At 32.2% G+C, this 15,466-nt stretch overlaps 2 protein-coding genes across 7 annotated transcripts; both read left to right on the forward strand.

Moving 5' to 3' along the window:
- Positions 1-737: 737 nt before the first annotated feature.
- On the forward strand, positions 738-3,986 carry LOC123708899. Of its 4 annotated transcripts, none has more exons than XM_045659903.1 (5): positions 738-873; positions 942-1,055; positions 1,556-1,604; positions 2,323-2,414; positions 2,839-3,986. In XM_045659903.1, the coding sequence occupies exons 4-5, from the start codon at positions 2,373-2,375 to the stop codon at positions 3,580-3,582; spliced, it is 786 nt and encodes a 261-aa protein (XP_045515859.1). In that variant the 5' UTR covers positions 738-873; positions 942-1,055; positions 1,556-1,604; positions 2,323-2,372; the 3' UTR covers positions 3,583-3,986. The 4 variants fall into 4 exon arrangements, with proteins under 4 accessions (XP_045515859.1, XP_045515857.1, XP_045515860.1 ...); XM_045659901.1 differs by lacking the exon at positions 942-1,055 and adding an exon at positions 1,084-1,164; XM_045659904.1 differs by lacking the exon at positions 942-1,055 and adding an exon at positions 1,084-1,098.
- Positions 3,987-6,132: 2,146 nt separating this feature from the next.
- Positions 6,133-11,788, forward strand: LOC123708650. Of its 3 annotated transcripts, none has more exons than XM_045659465.1 (6): positions 6,133-6,271; positions 6,416-6,560; positions 6,892-6,986; positions 7,125-7,663; positions 9,782-9,834; positions 10,344-11,788. In XM_045659465.1, the coding sequence occupies exons 2-6, from the start codon at positions 6,428-6,430 to the stop codon at positions 10,397-10,399; spliced, it is 876 nt and encodes a 291-aa protein (XP_045515421.1). In that variant the 5' UTR covers positions 6,133-6,271; positions 6,416-6,427; the 3' UTR covers positions 10,400-11,788. The 3 variants fall into 3 exon arrangements, 2 of the variants coding, with proteins under 2 accessions (XP_045515421.1, XP_045515420.1); XR_006753635.1 differs by having other exon boundaries at positions 6,140-6,271; positions 6,423-6,560; positions 7,105-7,663; XM_045659464.1 differs by having other exon boundaries at positions 6,140-6,271; positions 6,423-6,560.
- The last annotated feature ends 3,678 nt before the right edge of the window (positions 11,789-15,466 follow it).

The raw sequence follows: 15,466 nt of genomic DNA on the forward strand, positions 1-15,466 counted from the left end.
AACAAGGAAGATATTCTGGAGACAAATATTCGTTTCATGTCTTGAGGAAAAAAATGTAGATGGTTGGGATTATATTTTTACAGATACCTCTAAAATCTCTGTTGATGACTGCGTTGGTGTTGGTCTAGGTCATTGGCAATAAAAAATAATACAATAGTCCAAAGGCAAACATGCTGAAATTCAACCTAGGATTCCAGTAAAACATGGTTCTCTTAGGTTCTCACACTTCTATCACTCCTAGAATGCGTTTAGGACATAGGTCATTTAGCAAGGCAACATTTTTTTTTCTTGTTCCCAACATGACCTTTCTGTTTTTTTCTGTATTCCTTACAATTACCACATGTTGCGTTTGACTAAAATATCATGCCTTTTGCTTTTATGTACATATTTGTTTTTAACTAGCTTATCCTTCTCGCGTGTAGTTTCCCAACCTTTTACTTGAAACTGATATAAAGCTATTGCCATAATATTTTTAAAAAATACTGCCTTTTGTCTATAAGATCATTTGATGTGATAAGCAAGCCAGCTAATTGGAGACGTTCTACTGTGAGTTAAACTTGGTTTTCAGCTTGTTGTTTGTCAACTGTGGTTAATTATACTAATATTTGATCTGTGAATAATTTTCATGAAATCAACAAAAAAAACAATTATTACAACTTACTATATAGAGCAGTAGTCAATTGTCATTCTCAAATCAAGAGAAATGCTAGAGTACATGTGTTTATTAATTTTTTTTATTTTATGGTAATGTTAATATAAATCCAATTGACACTAATGCGTAACATAACAAAATTTATCTTCAAGAGTAGGTAGTTATAGTGTAGTTTAGCTGTACTAACTGTTGGATTCGATTTCGGTACTGTGTATATTCAAGTAAGTTTAAGAACTATAACATGATAAGTAAATGAAGTGGGTTAAATATATTCTATAATCTATTACAGCCAGTTACGAAAATGACTAAATTCCACCTATGTCACCTCGACGTCCTTCGTACCAAAATTGAGCAATTTTTAACGCAGTTTTAGCCGCGCACTACTACTATTTGAAACCAACTGGTAACTTTACCTTTTTTATATATTACAGGTTGCAAACAAACAGGTAGGAGGCTCATCCGATGTTAAGTGATACTGCTGCACATGGACTTTAATGGGCCATAAAGAAAAGGTGATCTTATAGCTTGTAGTTAATTTCATTGTTTAATTTTAAGTTTTGTTTTTTATATTTGAGTTTTAATATGTAAATAATGGCAGGCAACTCTTGTCACATGTGAAGAAAAATTTTTATTTTCAAATATTGTTTGTTTAAATTTTATATAAAATGATTGTTTTCTGTTATGAAAAAGTACTTCTCTTCTAGATAGGGACAGTGAAACAACCTAGTTTTTTATAAACATAAATAATTGTTATAAATGTGTAATAGTGTGTGTGTTTTGAATATATATAAAACAGGAAGTAAGTGTCATATATATGTATATATCTGTCCAATAATTTATTATCCTTGTTTTAAGCTTGTGATTTTTCAGCCAATCATTTTAATTGTACTATTGCTCTTACAGATTGATAAGCCATTGGAATCTAATGAAAAACCACCATTAGGAAATAAGGGTAAGTTTTTCCGATAACTTATTAAGTTTATTAAAATTACCTCTATAAATCATATAAACTACAATTTGGGACAAACATAGCTTCTAAAATACATCTATTGACAATATAAGCAATGTGACCTATGAAATTATTATTATAATAAATATTATTCACAGTAATCCATGCATGTAGTACTTTTTGTCTTTACTACGGTTATAAAAATTTCTTCTGTTAAATTATATTAGCAATGTCCTAAACTTGACATGTAAAGACACAATTATAAGAGCATGCAATTTAAAATGAAGAAAAAGATACTTCTTTAAAAACAAATTAATCAATCAAAAGAAAGTTTTATGCCAGAAGAAAATTAGACTTCATAAAGCCAAAACAGTAACTAACTAAACTATAAATACATATTACAAACATAATATTTTTTTGTTTAATGTTCTAAGTTATAATTTAAAACAAAAATATCTCATCAGCAATATGGATTTTACTCTATTATTTCATGTGTTCCAAATAAAATTTCTATGTATGCGTTACAAAAAGATTTCTTGTGCAATACGCATCATTTAATAATATAGAATACATCAGACTTAAATGATAGATAGATAGAGATAATCTAATGAATTTATGATTTAAGCTCTAATGACTTTCCATATCATTAACTAGCCAGTAAAATTTTATTTAGTACTATATAGTTTTTTTTATAAGTAATTACCTAAATTTGTATTTTCAGAGGTTGAAGGTGAATGCAATCAACAAAATCTTCAAACAGCATCCACTATAATGCAGCCAGATCTTTTGGGCATAACTCAAATGTTAAGAATGGTAAATTCCACATATGACTTGCTTGTGTCTTACTTAATAACTGAAGAAAATTCGAAATAAGAGACTTATTCATCCACATATTGACTGATACTATTTGTTGTTATAAAGCATTGCAAAAAAAATATTCTATAAAGCCTTTACTTTTTATCTTTGTTCCATATTCTCTGTTTTGTGATCTATTACTACTAATTACTTACATTCTGTGTCTATCCTAATATCCTAAGATATTAAGTAAAGTTGAGATATTTAATCATTTGTTTCAATGATCATTTATTTAACATTATATCAGACTTTTTTATGTTATATACAGTAGATTTTTTTGGATTGAAGAAAAACCTATTCCTCCCCCATTTATTAGTACAGAACATCAATTAGTGTTACAAAAAATATAGTCATACCTAATTTGCATTGTTGTCTTTTTTAGGTTGATCCTGTACAAAACCCAGGCAACAAACTAGATTATATAAATAATGGAACAGTTGTCATTAGTAAACTCAACCCTAACATCCCTGAGTTTACATACAACAAAACATCAAGGAAATCAATAGATAATTCTAACCAACTTCTGATTAAGACTGATCCAAACTGTGATATTAGTAATATGGTAGACTTAAGTAAACTCAATGATGAATATAATAATAAATTGCAAAAGAAATTAATTTCTAAAATAGGAACCACACAACCCACTTGTGAGAAATCAAGGCGGGAACGCAATGCCGCTATTGCGGGGATATTGAAACTAAGCACACAACCAACTGCAAATGTGAAACTTATGATACCAGATGAGTTTATGAAGAATGAAAATACTGATAGCACTGACACACCTACTAAAGAGGTTATCAAAAGATCTGTTGATAGAGTCGATAAGTGGTTGAATGGAGCACCTGAAACATCTAAAAAACCTTTATATTTAGGACCCATAATATTTAAGAAAAAAATATTAAAGTCGACTGAGAGCAATATGTCACTCAATACGGTCTCTAGTGAGGAATTGAAAGTCAGCAATTTCTCACCTACTAACATAGCAAATGAACTAACTGAAAAATATACAAAAAGAATAAAGCAGGTGGAGGATGCATCTATGGACATATGGTCCAAACTAGAAAGGGACCTAAGGGCGAAAGACGAAGAAATTAAAAAAAAATCCTCTAATAGCTCTTTAAGATAAATACTTACAACAATATATACTAGATAATTTGATAGCGCATCGTCCTATCTACATTAAAATCTTTTTATTTTGGCGTCAGTTAAAGACGGATTTATACGGACTAGAATGAAATGCTTAATCTATATTTTATAGATTAATGAACGACGGTATGGAAAATCCAGAATGAAAAATACTAAAACCAACATAGGAAAAAATTGTCTAAAGCTCTCTTTAACCACAGTCAAAAGACTTAGTATCGTCTTTCGCTTTTTAAGTAAACTCAATTTTATCTCATTAAAGATTGTCTCATATAGACAATGGTAGAGTATGTGCGGAAAGTGAACCGTAGTGCGATTTCAGGTCCCACCAGACCCAAATCACTTTTTTTATATTGACAACACTGATACGTCGTTATAGTTCGACAGTGTTGGCCTCTTTTCGAAAAGGTGGCATATGTTATCAATAAACTTATTTTTGTACTGAATATTTTTGTTAACATAATGTAGCATTTAAAATAGTAGACCACTATCAATATTATATATGTAGGCTGCCTTATTTTTTTAGATTCTCATATCAAAATGTATTGGATTTGTTATACTTAACACTAGGTCTCGACTCTGAATCATGTCCCTACTCGGAAGGCGTCTTTTATGGATATGTCTTATATTATTATAATACGTCTGATTAATAAAGTTATTATTTATACAAGAAATTTGTAAATAATATATTTTAAATGCATATTAACAACTTTAATGAAATTGTACCGTAAGTTAAATTATGACAATGCAATAGAATTTACTAATTAAACAATTTTATTCAAATAATCTAGTATTTGAATATCAGTAGTCTAATTTTACATATTCTCGAGATTTCATTATTTAATTATAAGAGATTTTATAAGGATTATTTAGATATTTAAATTGTTCATGTTAGGTGAAGGTGCTGGTAATTGGTGCTACATTTCTTTAAAAAAAAATTGTTTAAGGTCAAATATATAGAAACTTTTTAACAACTTAGTTTTTTTATTATTTGATTTATGAAATTTTATTATAAATTTTAAACATTTAATTTTCTACACAGTACATGGTGTATTATGCTATTTTTGAACTCCAAACTTACCCAGCATAGTTTATCATTGTTGACTATATCTTCGTTCACTCTTACTTTAGTTTTAAAACAAATATTTCTGTAATTTGTGAGGCATTTGCAATCAGTGCAAACTTTCATTAACAAATCTTCAATTTTATAACGCTTTTGTTTAGTGTTAATTTTTAATTTTTTTTGGTAAACATAAAAATAATATAGTTTGTGGACTCAGTTTCCGCACTTAGACGCTCAATAGGTCCCTTGTACGTAAAGTCCTGGCTAACTGAGCCAGCCTAACTCGATATCGAGTGATAGGTCTCTCTAGAGAGGCATTATTTCTCTCTGTTTGCCTGGTTATTAGTTTCAATATTAGTGCAGAAGTGTTTCCAGCACTCTAGTTTCCTAATACGAAGAAGTTTTTTGAATCGCCTCCTTACGACTGTATGCTTGTCCCAGTCAGTGGATATCATTGTGTTACGTGTTGTGGGGATCTCAACGACTTGCGCTACCCCAAAGACCACGCCAGCCTACCTATAAGAAGGATGTGGTAGAGTAGGTCTGCACCTGTGCTACCATGCAATGCAAGCATGTCGTGCTGGGAATCCGTATGCGACCGTAAAAGCATAGGCCTAGACCCCCCCAAAATACTAATAATTAATTTTCAGTTTTTTGTCTTTTACTGCAGAGATTTAATAAGAACAATGTTTTATAAACACACAGATATGTGCCATGAGAAAGTGTAAGCCCATTTCAGCAATGAATAATGACACAAAAGCTATATTGATTAAAATCCTTGTTTTACTAAATTACTTAATGAAGACTTTAAAGAAAGAGGTTTAGATTTCGTTTCGTTCTAAATTCTTCTATCAACGTTCCCGGTTTACTCGCATGGCCAAATTCTCAAGTTTTTTTCTCTCACAATTAATTTGCTAATAATAATATCCCGACTATTGCGTCGTCGGGGATATTGAAAAACCTCTAGTTGCCTCTAGCTAATTTATATCCATAATTTAGCAAAAAGCTCAAATGATATGATTTCCATACAGTTTTTCTTTTACGTATTTACGTAATCTAATAATTAAAGAAATATTAAACATAAATACTTAATCATTGTATTAAAAATTGCTATTATCACTGGACATTATGTATTTATCGATCAGACTTACAAAAGGCTAAATGTAAATGTTTGTTTCTATTGTTTTATCAGTTCTACAAAGTATCAATATACATTTGCTATATAAGCGCGGTTTTTATGGTGTTCTTGTTCTTAAGAAAAACGTAAAAAAATCATGGCATGAGCGATGATTTTTTGCAAAAAAACTGTTTTTGGGCTTTCTATTATTATTAATCTGTGGTCAGATTCAAGACACTTAAAACCAATGAATATAATATGTATGTTCACAATCTTTACATGAGCATTGTCAAATATGTCAAAGTTCAAGTAGAAAAAATATTTGACAGTTATTGAAAGCAAATTGGCATCTATTTCTATTTTCTGTAGACTCGTAGTCGTATATATCTGTTTTTGTGATATTTACAAAAAAAGGGCCTTGATGATTTAAACTTTCTTGAAACATTTGTGATTTATGTTCCCGTATAGTCTATATACTACATTTGATAAAATGTGAGTACTTCAGCGTAGCCTTTACTGCAAATGCGAGTTTTTGGTTTGTTAGTTGTTACTTGTTATGATTCAGCCTTCAGAGTGCGATTGTTTATGTTGAAAGATGAACATGGCATAAGTTTACCCACAATATACCTACTAAAGTTTTCAGTAAATATGAACGATAATGAATCCTGGACATCCAAAGATGCCCTTTATCGGGATCTAGCCAGAGCTCAAGGAGGAGCTCCTATAGCAATAACTGACCCTTTGCTATACCACGAAACACCCACGAGAGAATATGACGAAGGTATTTATTATATATATTTATGTCTGGCACTTGCAAAAACATTAGTTACAAGGACTAAAAATGTAATACAACATTAGACCAAAATTCACAGAAGCGTGCCTTCATTGCCCCCTGCTGAAAATGATACAGTAAACATACTTATGTTTTTCTCCAAATCTTATATAAAAAGTATTATAATATATCTCATTTAAGACTTACCACTTTTATGAGGAGTGCCTTTACTTTTTGCATTCTATAACTTGCCATAATGATAAGGTGAAAATACTGTCAATAATACTTATTATAATGGTAATTATTCATATCATGTTAAGTTTATTACAATATTTTACAGAAAAGGATTTGGAATACCAATTTAGAGATGCTAGTGCAACAACAGACTTTAGTGAAGGCCCTGATTTACAAATGATTATGCAAATGCTGGAAATGGTAAGTTAAACAATTGATGCTTTTCCACATTTTAACATTAGATTTCTTAGATATTTTATTATTATCATGACATAATGTAGTCACAATATTACAGACTAAAATTATAACTTATCTGAAGAATTTAATTTCTTTTTCTAGGTAAATGATTATGACGTCACAGCTGACAGTAAACCTGTTGAAATAAGACAACTAAATCCATTATCTAAAGTTTTTGTGCCCAAATCTTCTGGAGATGCCTCAGATATATCAGAGCAGAAAAGCACTGCAAAAAAGAAAAACCGTAATGCTGCAATTGAGTCCATTATTAAAGCACAAGAAGCATCTTCAAATCTAAGTGAAACAAGCAAATACAAACCCATACCGCTAACAAATAAATTAAATACTGAAAATATTAAGCAAAACATAACTACTGAAAAAAAACAAAATGGACTAAAACCTATTGTATATAATAGTAGTATGGCATCGAGTATGTTTAAGAAGAAAACAGTATCCAATAAGTTAAATAAAAGTCCAGATACATCAAAAGTATCTCTAGAAATACTCAAAACCAATACATTTGTTCCTTCAAAGGTAGCAAGTTCATATTATGAGAAATTTGTTGAATTTAATGAGGCAAAGGAAGAAAAAAGGGACATTTGGACATTGGTACAAAAGAAGATAAAGGAATCAGAGGAAAGGTAAGGATTCCCTTAAAAGCCTTGAAGGTAAGGGCATAATTTAGGCTCTACTGTTGAGAATGATGATTCATCACTTGACACATGATGATTCATCACTTGACACATGATGAATGATCACTTGACACATGATGAAAGATCACTTGATTAATCGCACAGCACATAAGTTAAATTTAATTAAATCCATTCAGAATGTTATTGATTGGATTGAAAACATATAAAGTATATAAATTAGCAGTCCAAGATCAAAAGTTGTATGTGTTGTAAGAGTTGTAACTTGAAATGAAAATGAAAAACTAGGCAAAGATAGAGTACGGTGAAGGAGCCATTACGACAAATCCAATACATTTTATTTAACACGTATCTGTGAACTGTGAATATCAGTGTAAGTGTAAGTATATATGTAAGTTTCAAGTAATATGAAGAGAATTTATGTGTTAAATCATAGGTTACTGTCTCAATAATATTATCTTAAATCCTATTTCAAAAACACTACTGTAAATGTTTTGTGATAATTTATCTCATCATTATAGGCTAGGTTAGTAGCCTATGCCAGACAAAAGAAATGTCAATAGTTGCCCAGCTCTTTCTTTGATTGCTCCTCAGAATAATTAAACAAGCTCGGTATTGAAATATTTTACAATAAAACCCAAAGATGAAATAGATGCTTAGTAAATATGGTAACAACAATACACCCGTTTAGGTGGAAACACGTTGTTAAAACGTGACCAGACGCCACCTGTCGACACCCGATGTGTTCTGTGCACATTACCAACACGTGACACCATGACACGCTCGCAAATTCAGAATTCATGTAGCCGACAATAGTGAAGTTGCATAGTCGTGTGCCAATTGTACTATTTAATAAATAACTAGTCAGATGAAGATTTTTAATTTGTTACTGGGTATGTCGCAGCCAACTAGCTTAGTTGCAGTTCAATTAACAGCCTAGCCTATTACCTAAACGGCGCCGTTTAACTAAAGGCCTGAAAGATAGTCAGCCGTAGCGTTTGTTACAATATTTAATAAACTGGCTGGCCAATGCTTAGGCAATTCGTACGATACAGTCTTTATTTGGCATATATAAAAGAGGTGAAACATGACATTAAATAATATTTCTTTTAAAATTAAAATGCTTAAGTCAAATTCACATTAATATTGCCACTACACTCGTGAATTGTAATTGTTGTTTTTCATGAAACTTTGGAGAGCAACATCAAAGTTGTGGTTTGCCGACGCCATATTGACAGTTAGAAGAGTTTCGTTTCGAGTTTGAGAGTGGTAGAAAGTGGAATTAAATTTAAATTAACAGTCGACAGGCTAGGCAAGTAACGAAACGTCATTTGCCTAGCTTTTTGATCAACTGGCTGAACATCTTTCAGGCCGTTAGTCGACTAGGCTGTTAATTGAACGGCTGATTAGGCTGCGACAGGTACATGAAATAAATCAAAAGAGAAGTACATGTGGTGAATATATGATGTCCAGCCTTCAAGATGATCAAAGATTTCATATGTGCTTTCGGGTAACTAAAATTTGAGAAAATACACAAATTTATTAAAAAAGACATTTCAAGAAAGACACTACATTTCGCGAATCCATTAGCACAAGAAAGACTTGCTATTTGTCTGAGGTTATATATTATTCAATAGAGCAGAATATTATTCAAAACTTCGCGTCGTGACCAAAATTGTCATAAAATGCTTTCAAACTGTGACTGCTTCTACTTCTACTCGAACGACGTGTTATCAAGGAGCATACGCGCGACGCGTTGGGTCAATTCGGGTGGCATGTTTACCCCCACCATCGACAACACATCGATCTGGAATGTCTGATCGGGTGGCGTGTGCTCAAGGAGTCCCGTCGGATGTTGATAGTGTGATTCTAGTCTAGAAAATGGTACAATTTGATTCGAATCAACACGCGTCACTTTATCGGATTGGATGGCGTTTTGATCATGTCTTTTCGCCTTTACACTTGCAGTAAGGTTACATTCTGTAAACTATTTGTAAGAAACACATATTTCACGTCTATTTTCAAAGTTATATAGACGTGACGTATAAGACTTATTTGAGGCTTGTCTAATATTAATAAAAAATTTATTATGTTTTATAAACGTTTTAGAAAACGCCGCGAAGCAGAGTTGGCGACCTCAAGTGGCACAGAGAAATCTGGAGGTAATTTTTATATAAATATTTTATCGGCAAGTTTTTTTTTTAAAGGCTGGAAACGCACTCGCAAGCCCTCTGGCATTTAAGAGTGTCCATGGACGGTGGTATCACTAACATCAGGTGAGCCTCCTGCCCCTCCTGTTCTATAAAAAAAATATTCCATGGTTGAATTGGTAACTTCGTTCTAATTGTGGTCTACCCGGAAAAATAATAATTCGGAAGCCTAATATATAATAAGCACATATCCTGATAATCACTTGGCTGTAAAAAAAATGAAACAAACACAGAAATATAAAATAATACGTTTAAATCATTATTATTAATAAATATACTATATATATATAAATATACGACAAGAACACAAGTTTCGAAAAAAAGACATTTGACACTTGACAGTTTGTACAAATTTATTTATATAACTGCTACTCCGGTTCTCATTCCCCACAGACTGCTATTAATTTATTTCAAATAGTCCTATTGCTCCTAAGTATATTTGATGATGAGATTTTTTCCAGAAGCTTCTTCTCCACCTTTGGTGCAGGAGTCTAGTAATGAAGAACAAGGACGATAGCATCGACGACTTTTTTTTCACAGTGCAAGTACTTCAACCACCAAAGCAAGATTGATACACCATTACTTTAGATGAATATCAAGTGTAGAATCTATTACAATATAGAGATTTCAAAATAAAGAACCAATCTTGCTAGTAATCTGTGACTCTGTTAGATAATTAGATATTCTTAGGATATTGGAAATAATTGTACCAAATAATAATGAATTTGTACTATTGACCTAGTTCACAGGGAAACACTGCCCCATGTTATCATAAACTTACTATAAATCTCCAACTATTGAATGTTTGGTCACTTTTGTACATAAACGAGACACAACGCTTTCACGACTAATCCAGGCTCAGAGTCAAAATTTAGTGATAAATATGAATGTCGTATTGAATTTTGACAAACGCGCTTGATCTTAACTCTAATTTAGAATATTGCTCATAGTAGTAGGTATTAAAATTAATATTTTAATAAAGTTATCTATTTTGATTGATTGTGATAATTTTGACTGAAAATATTTCGAAACGTTCTAAAAGCGTTAAAAACGAATATACAAAAACGCGTAATTTAATGCGTGGTTTATGGTCGCATGTCGCATGGTTATATTTAATGGTCGAAACGGATGAATAAATGTGTCTATTCCAATGCCGTGGTATATTTTTTAAAGCGGGAAAGAATGTGAAGATTTTGCTCTTAAATGACTGATGTAATATAGCATCTTACCTAGAAAGTAGTTCTTAATAGTTTTTTTATAAATAATGGAACGACGTTCAGTTTTGCGGTCATTTGGGCTAAAAGGCTAATAAGCCTCCAAGAAGCTTGGTGTGCTCAGCAAGGCAAGACGGTACTTCGCTCCGAGCTCATTCCATTTGCTCGAAATCGTTCTGTTCTTCTTACAAAATAGTACGACTATTTATTTATTTTAAAATAACAGCTTCGCTCCTTTTTATTCAATACTTTAAGGCGAAGCCAAAAGTAGACAAAGTGTTATTGTTAAAATAATTTTATTGGATAAGTTGGTTCGTGACACTCTTATCGCCACTGCTTAAAAGGGAAGCATTCAATATTTAAATCGAATTAGGGCGAAATAAATAGGGTCATTAAAATATTTTTAATCTATTTATATGTATGAATTTTAAAAATTGTAACGCAAATAAACGTGATATTACTTTTTATAACGATATAGTTAACCTTTGTACGACAAAGGTTTTAAAAAAAATTTAGCATTAAGACTATTTTACTTTAAATCATAGTAGCTACGAGTATAATTGAAGCCAAAACTGCTTGAAGAACAAATGCTTTCTGTCACTTTAACAAAAGGTTGATACCTTTTGTTAACCTTTGTACAGATTTACAGGACTAAGTTATATCTTAATAAATATGTTTGCTTCATGCCCAAACCCTGTTTATTACTGTAGTCATTGCGATGTTAGACATTTACTTATTTTGGAAGATATCAACGAAATATTTGTCTATGGGTAGCCCAAATTTAATAGTGTAAGAATATACTGCCTCTAGTGTTAAAATGTCAATGGTATAAACTATTATACAGTTTCTCTGAACATTAAAACTAAATACTTGATAGCATGGAACAATCCAAAGCCTAAATATAGAATTAAAAAAATATTTGTACAGATAATATATTTACGTAGTGTAACAATTAACGGCCATGCTCGATGAATGAAACTGTATTAAAAGCGTTCTATTTAATGTACCTACCGGAAAAAAACTGACTTATAGAAATTATGTATATGCATGACTTAGACATTTTAATGATTAGCTTGATGAGTAGTATTGTAATACATAGTTCAATGTTTCCAAGTCAATTTCATTTGAATTAAATTATACCCCAATCCAAATATGTTTATAATTTGTCCCATCAGCGACGTAGAATCGGCACATCATTCGGAAAGTACTCCTAAAGAAAAAAACTGTGTTCAAAGGAAAACATGAATTACATAACATATTTTCAAACTAACTCCGTTTCGTTTTTTTGATATATTTCCGCCGTATGAATTGACATAAGTAATTAGTTGTTAATGTCCGTGCTACTTTTAGCCAAGGTCGCAACTCAAAATATATTTAACTGTTTATCTTCAATTGTAAAATTATTCGAATGAATAGTTGGCTATAATTTCCGATTGTCCAAAGAATTACCTGTATTTGAACCTAGCTAGAGTTAGCTTTAAAACTAAGAGAAAAAATGTGTGCATGTTCTAGTTTACACACGTAAGAAGTGAAACTTCTTTATGACCTTATTTTTCGAAAAATGATCTACTATATGCAACTTTACAGAAATTGGTTAAATAAAATAAAATTAGATAAAGTTTAACAAAAGGCTTATAATTTTTTAACAAGTAAAAGCCGCATAAATGGATCCCTAGTAAGGTACTTGAAGATTTTAATTACTATTTAAAATCTAGTACAGTACAGTGTTAAGTAAAGTTTTTTTTTTTTTTTATATACATGTGTCTTTACTACGACATCATGGAACATTACAATCTAGCCTAATTTAAGACTAATAAGTAATTTAAGTCTAACCTAATTTACTAAAAAGGATTGTAATAAGTAAGTGTCCAATAACGCTACTTATAGTCTCTATTAAAGGGAAGACACTCTGTTCTTGTGTTTTCATTTTTTTATTCACTGTTTAGCACTTAATATTAAAGTACACTAACACTAATTCACTAGTTTAAATGGTTTTATCCTTTTCAATCTTCTCACTAGGTCAGTGGTATCAAGGAGTTGAATAGCCTCGACATTCACGTGATGGTGGAGCCTATGTTCGTGTGCTCCAGCAGCCTTTTTTATTAATGTGGTGACGTCCTCTACATTAAGGTCCCGATGGAGGTCGTAATTGCGAATGTACCAGGGAGCATTGACTATTCCCCTGAGCACTTTGTTTTGGAATCGTTGGATTACTTGGATATTACTATTACTGGTACAGCCCCACAGCTGGCAACCATAAGTCCATACAGGTGTCAGGACTTGTTTGTAGATCAATAATTTATTTTGTACTGATAACGTGGAATGCCTTCCGAGCAACCAGTACAATTTAGAGTAACGGAGATCCAACTCTTCGCGTTTCTTTTTAACATGGACCTTCCATCGGAGTTTGGTGTCTAGCGTCATACCTAGGTACTTAGCTGAATTTTGGAACGGCACTTTGACGTTATCAATATATACTGGCAGGTAATTTGATGTTTTGTTGGAAAAGTTTATGTGAATTGATTTAGACTGATTTAGTTTTATCCGCCATTTTTTGGTCCACAAGCCAACAATATTTATGGCTTTTTGTAATTTTACTACCGCTTCCTTTTCAGTAGTCGCCGTAGACATGATAGCAGTATCATCGGCAAAGGTCGCGATAACGTTATCTTTTAGATCAGGAATATCGCATGTGTATAAGAGGTACAGGACCGGACCTAATACACTCCCTTGCGGCACCCCAGCTTTTATTTCTTTAAGTTCTGAATAATCATCATCTTGTCGTACTCTAAACATTCTTTGTGTTAAATATGACTCAAGGATATTTGAAAATTGACGAGGCAGTAATTTCCTTAATTTATGAACAAGTCCTCGATGCCACACTTTATCAAATGCTTGAGCTACATCCAGAAAGACAGTGGAGCAGACTTTTTGTTCTTCTAGTGCTTTTTCAATATTATTTGTGATTCTATGAACTTGCTCTATGGTAGAATGTTTTTCTCTAAAACCGAATTGGTAATCTGGTATGAGCTGCTTTTTGACAATAATAGGGTTAAGACGTTTGAGAAAGATTTTCTCAAATAGCTTTGCTATAACAGGTAACAGTGAGATTGGCCTGTAAGACGTGACTTCGTGTGGAGGTTTTCCTGGCTTGGGAATCATTATAACTTCCGCAACTTTCCACATATTGGGAACATATTGAAGTCGAAATTAAGGTTGTCAATTTAACTACGGCTTTACGGGGGAGATGCTGAAGGACTTCACCCGTAATTAGATCAAAACCTGGTGCCTTCTTTTTAGTTAGACATTTAATTTCACTTAAGACCTCTTTTGGTGTGACTAGACGGATGTTCAGCTCTTCTGACGTTATTTCTTCGAAGTTAAGTAAATCTTCTTCATCGATTTGAAATATATTTTCTAGATGATCAGCAAACCTCTTAACTTTTTGTATGTTACTTGCAGCCCAATTCCCATTAGACTCTCGTAAGGGAGGAATATGTGTTGTAGGTTTTTTGATATTTCTTATCGCTTTCCAGATGGAGTAATCGGTGGAACCATCAGAAGTTAATTGGTTTAGGTATCTCTTTATTGAAGTATCTTTATGTATTTTAATCTCTCTCCTCAGTTGTTTAGTGAGGTTATTCAGATGTTTTTTGTCTTCTGGACATCTTGTGGAATGCCACCTTTTTCTTTGAGTTCGTTTTGTCTTTATCAAATTTTTAATCTCTTCTGGGAAGTAGTTGTTTTGTACCTTTTTCTTAAATTTTGGAGTATTACTCCAAGCAGCTTGTTGGATGTTCTTTGTAAATCTATTGACTTCTAAATCTAATTGTTCCTCAGTCTTTAAAGGTACTCTAAGGTCTACCATATTGACAAGATAAATTTTGAAGCTGTCCCAGTCAGTATGCGTGTTCACGAGAGATGGATTCAGTTTTCGCTTTATAGGGTCTTCGCCAATTGTGAGTAAGATTGGTGAGTGATCTGAGTTCATATCATAGGCTTCCTCTATTTGGAGAACATTTGGTGATACTTCTCTAAATATGAAGAAATCTATAAGATCTGGTATTTTATTCTTGTCTGTTGGCCAGTATGTGGGCCTTCCTGTGGAAATTGCATCACATCTCAAATTTTTCATAGCATTGAACAGTTCTTTTCCTTTGGTCGATATTTAATCTTGATCCCCAGTAGGTATGTTTTGCATTGAAGTCGCCTCCCAACACAAATCTATTTCCAAGACTTTCTAGCAGGGTTTTGTACTGGTCGTACTTAAGTGCATGTCTTGGTGGGTAGTAAATAGATGATATTGTTAATGGATACCGCTTAATTGATAGGCTCACAGCCACAGCCTGTATATGCTCTTTTTCATATTT

The sequence above is a fragment of the Pieris brassicae genome, chromosome 4 (assembly GCF_905147105.1).
Source record: "Pieris brassicae chromosome 4, ilPieBrab1.1, whole genome shotgun sequence".
NCBI classification, from domain to species: Eukaryota; Metazoa; Arthropoda; class Insecta; order Lepidoptera; family Pieridae; genus Pieris; species Pieris brassicae.

Coding starts and splice junctions, on each gene's coding strand:
- LOC123708650 (XM_045659465.1), top strand. CDS start 6,428: ATGAACGATAATGAATCCTGGACATCCAAAGATGCCCTTTATCGGGAT. Junction 6,987..7,124: donor TTATGCAAATGCTGGAAATG/GTAAGTTAAACA, acceptor TTCTTTTTCTAG/GTAAATGATTATGACGTCAC. Junction 9,835..10,343: donor TGGCACAGAGAAATCTGGAG/GTAATTTTTATA, acceptor GATTTTTTCCAG/AAGCTTCTTCTCCACCTTTG.
- LOC123708899 (XM_045659901.1), top strand. Junction 1,605..2,322: donor ACCACCATTAGGAAATAAGG/GTAAGTTTTTCC, acceptor TTGTATTTTCAG/AGGTTGAAGGTGAATGCAAT. Junction 2,415..2,838: donor TAACTCAAATGTTAAGAATG/GTAAATTCCACA, acceptor TGTCTTTTTTAG/GTTGATCCTGTACAAAACCC.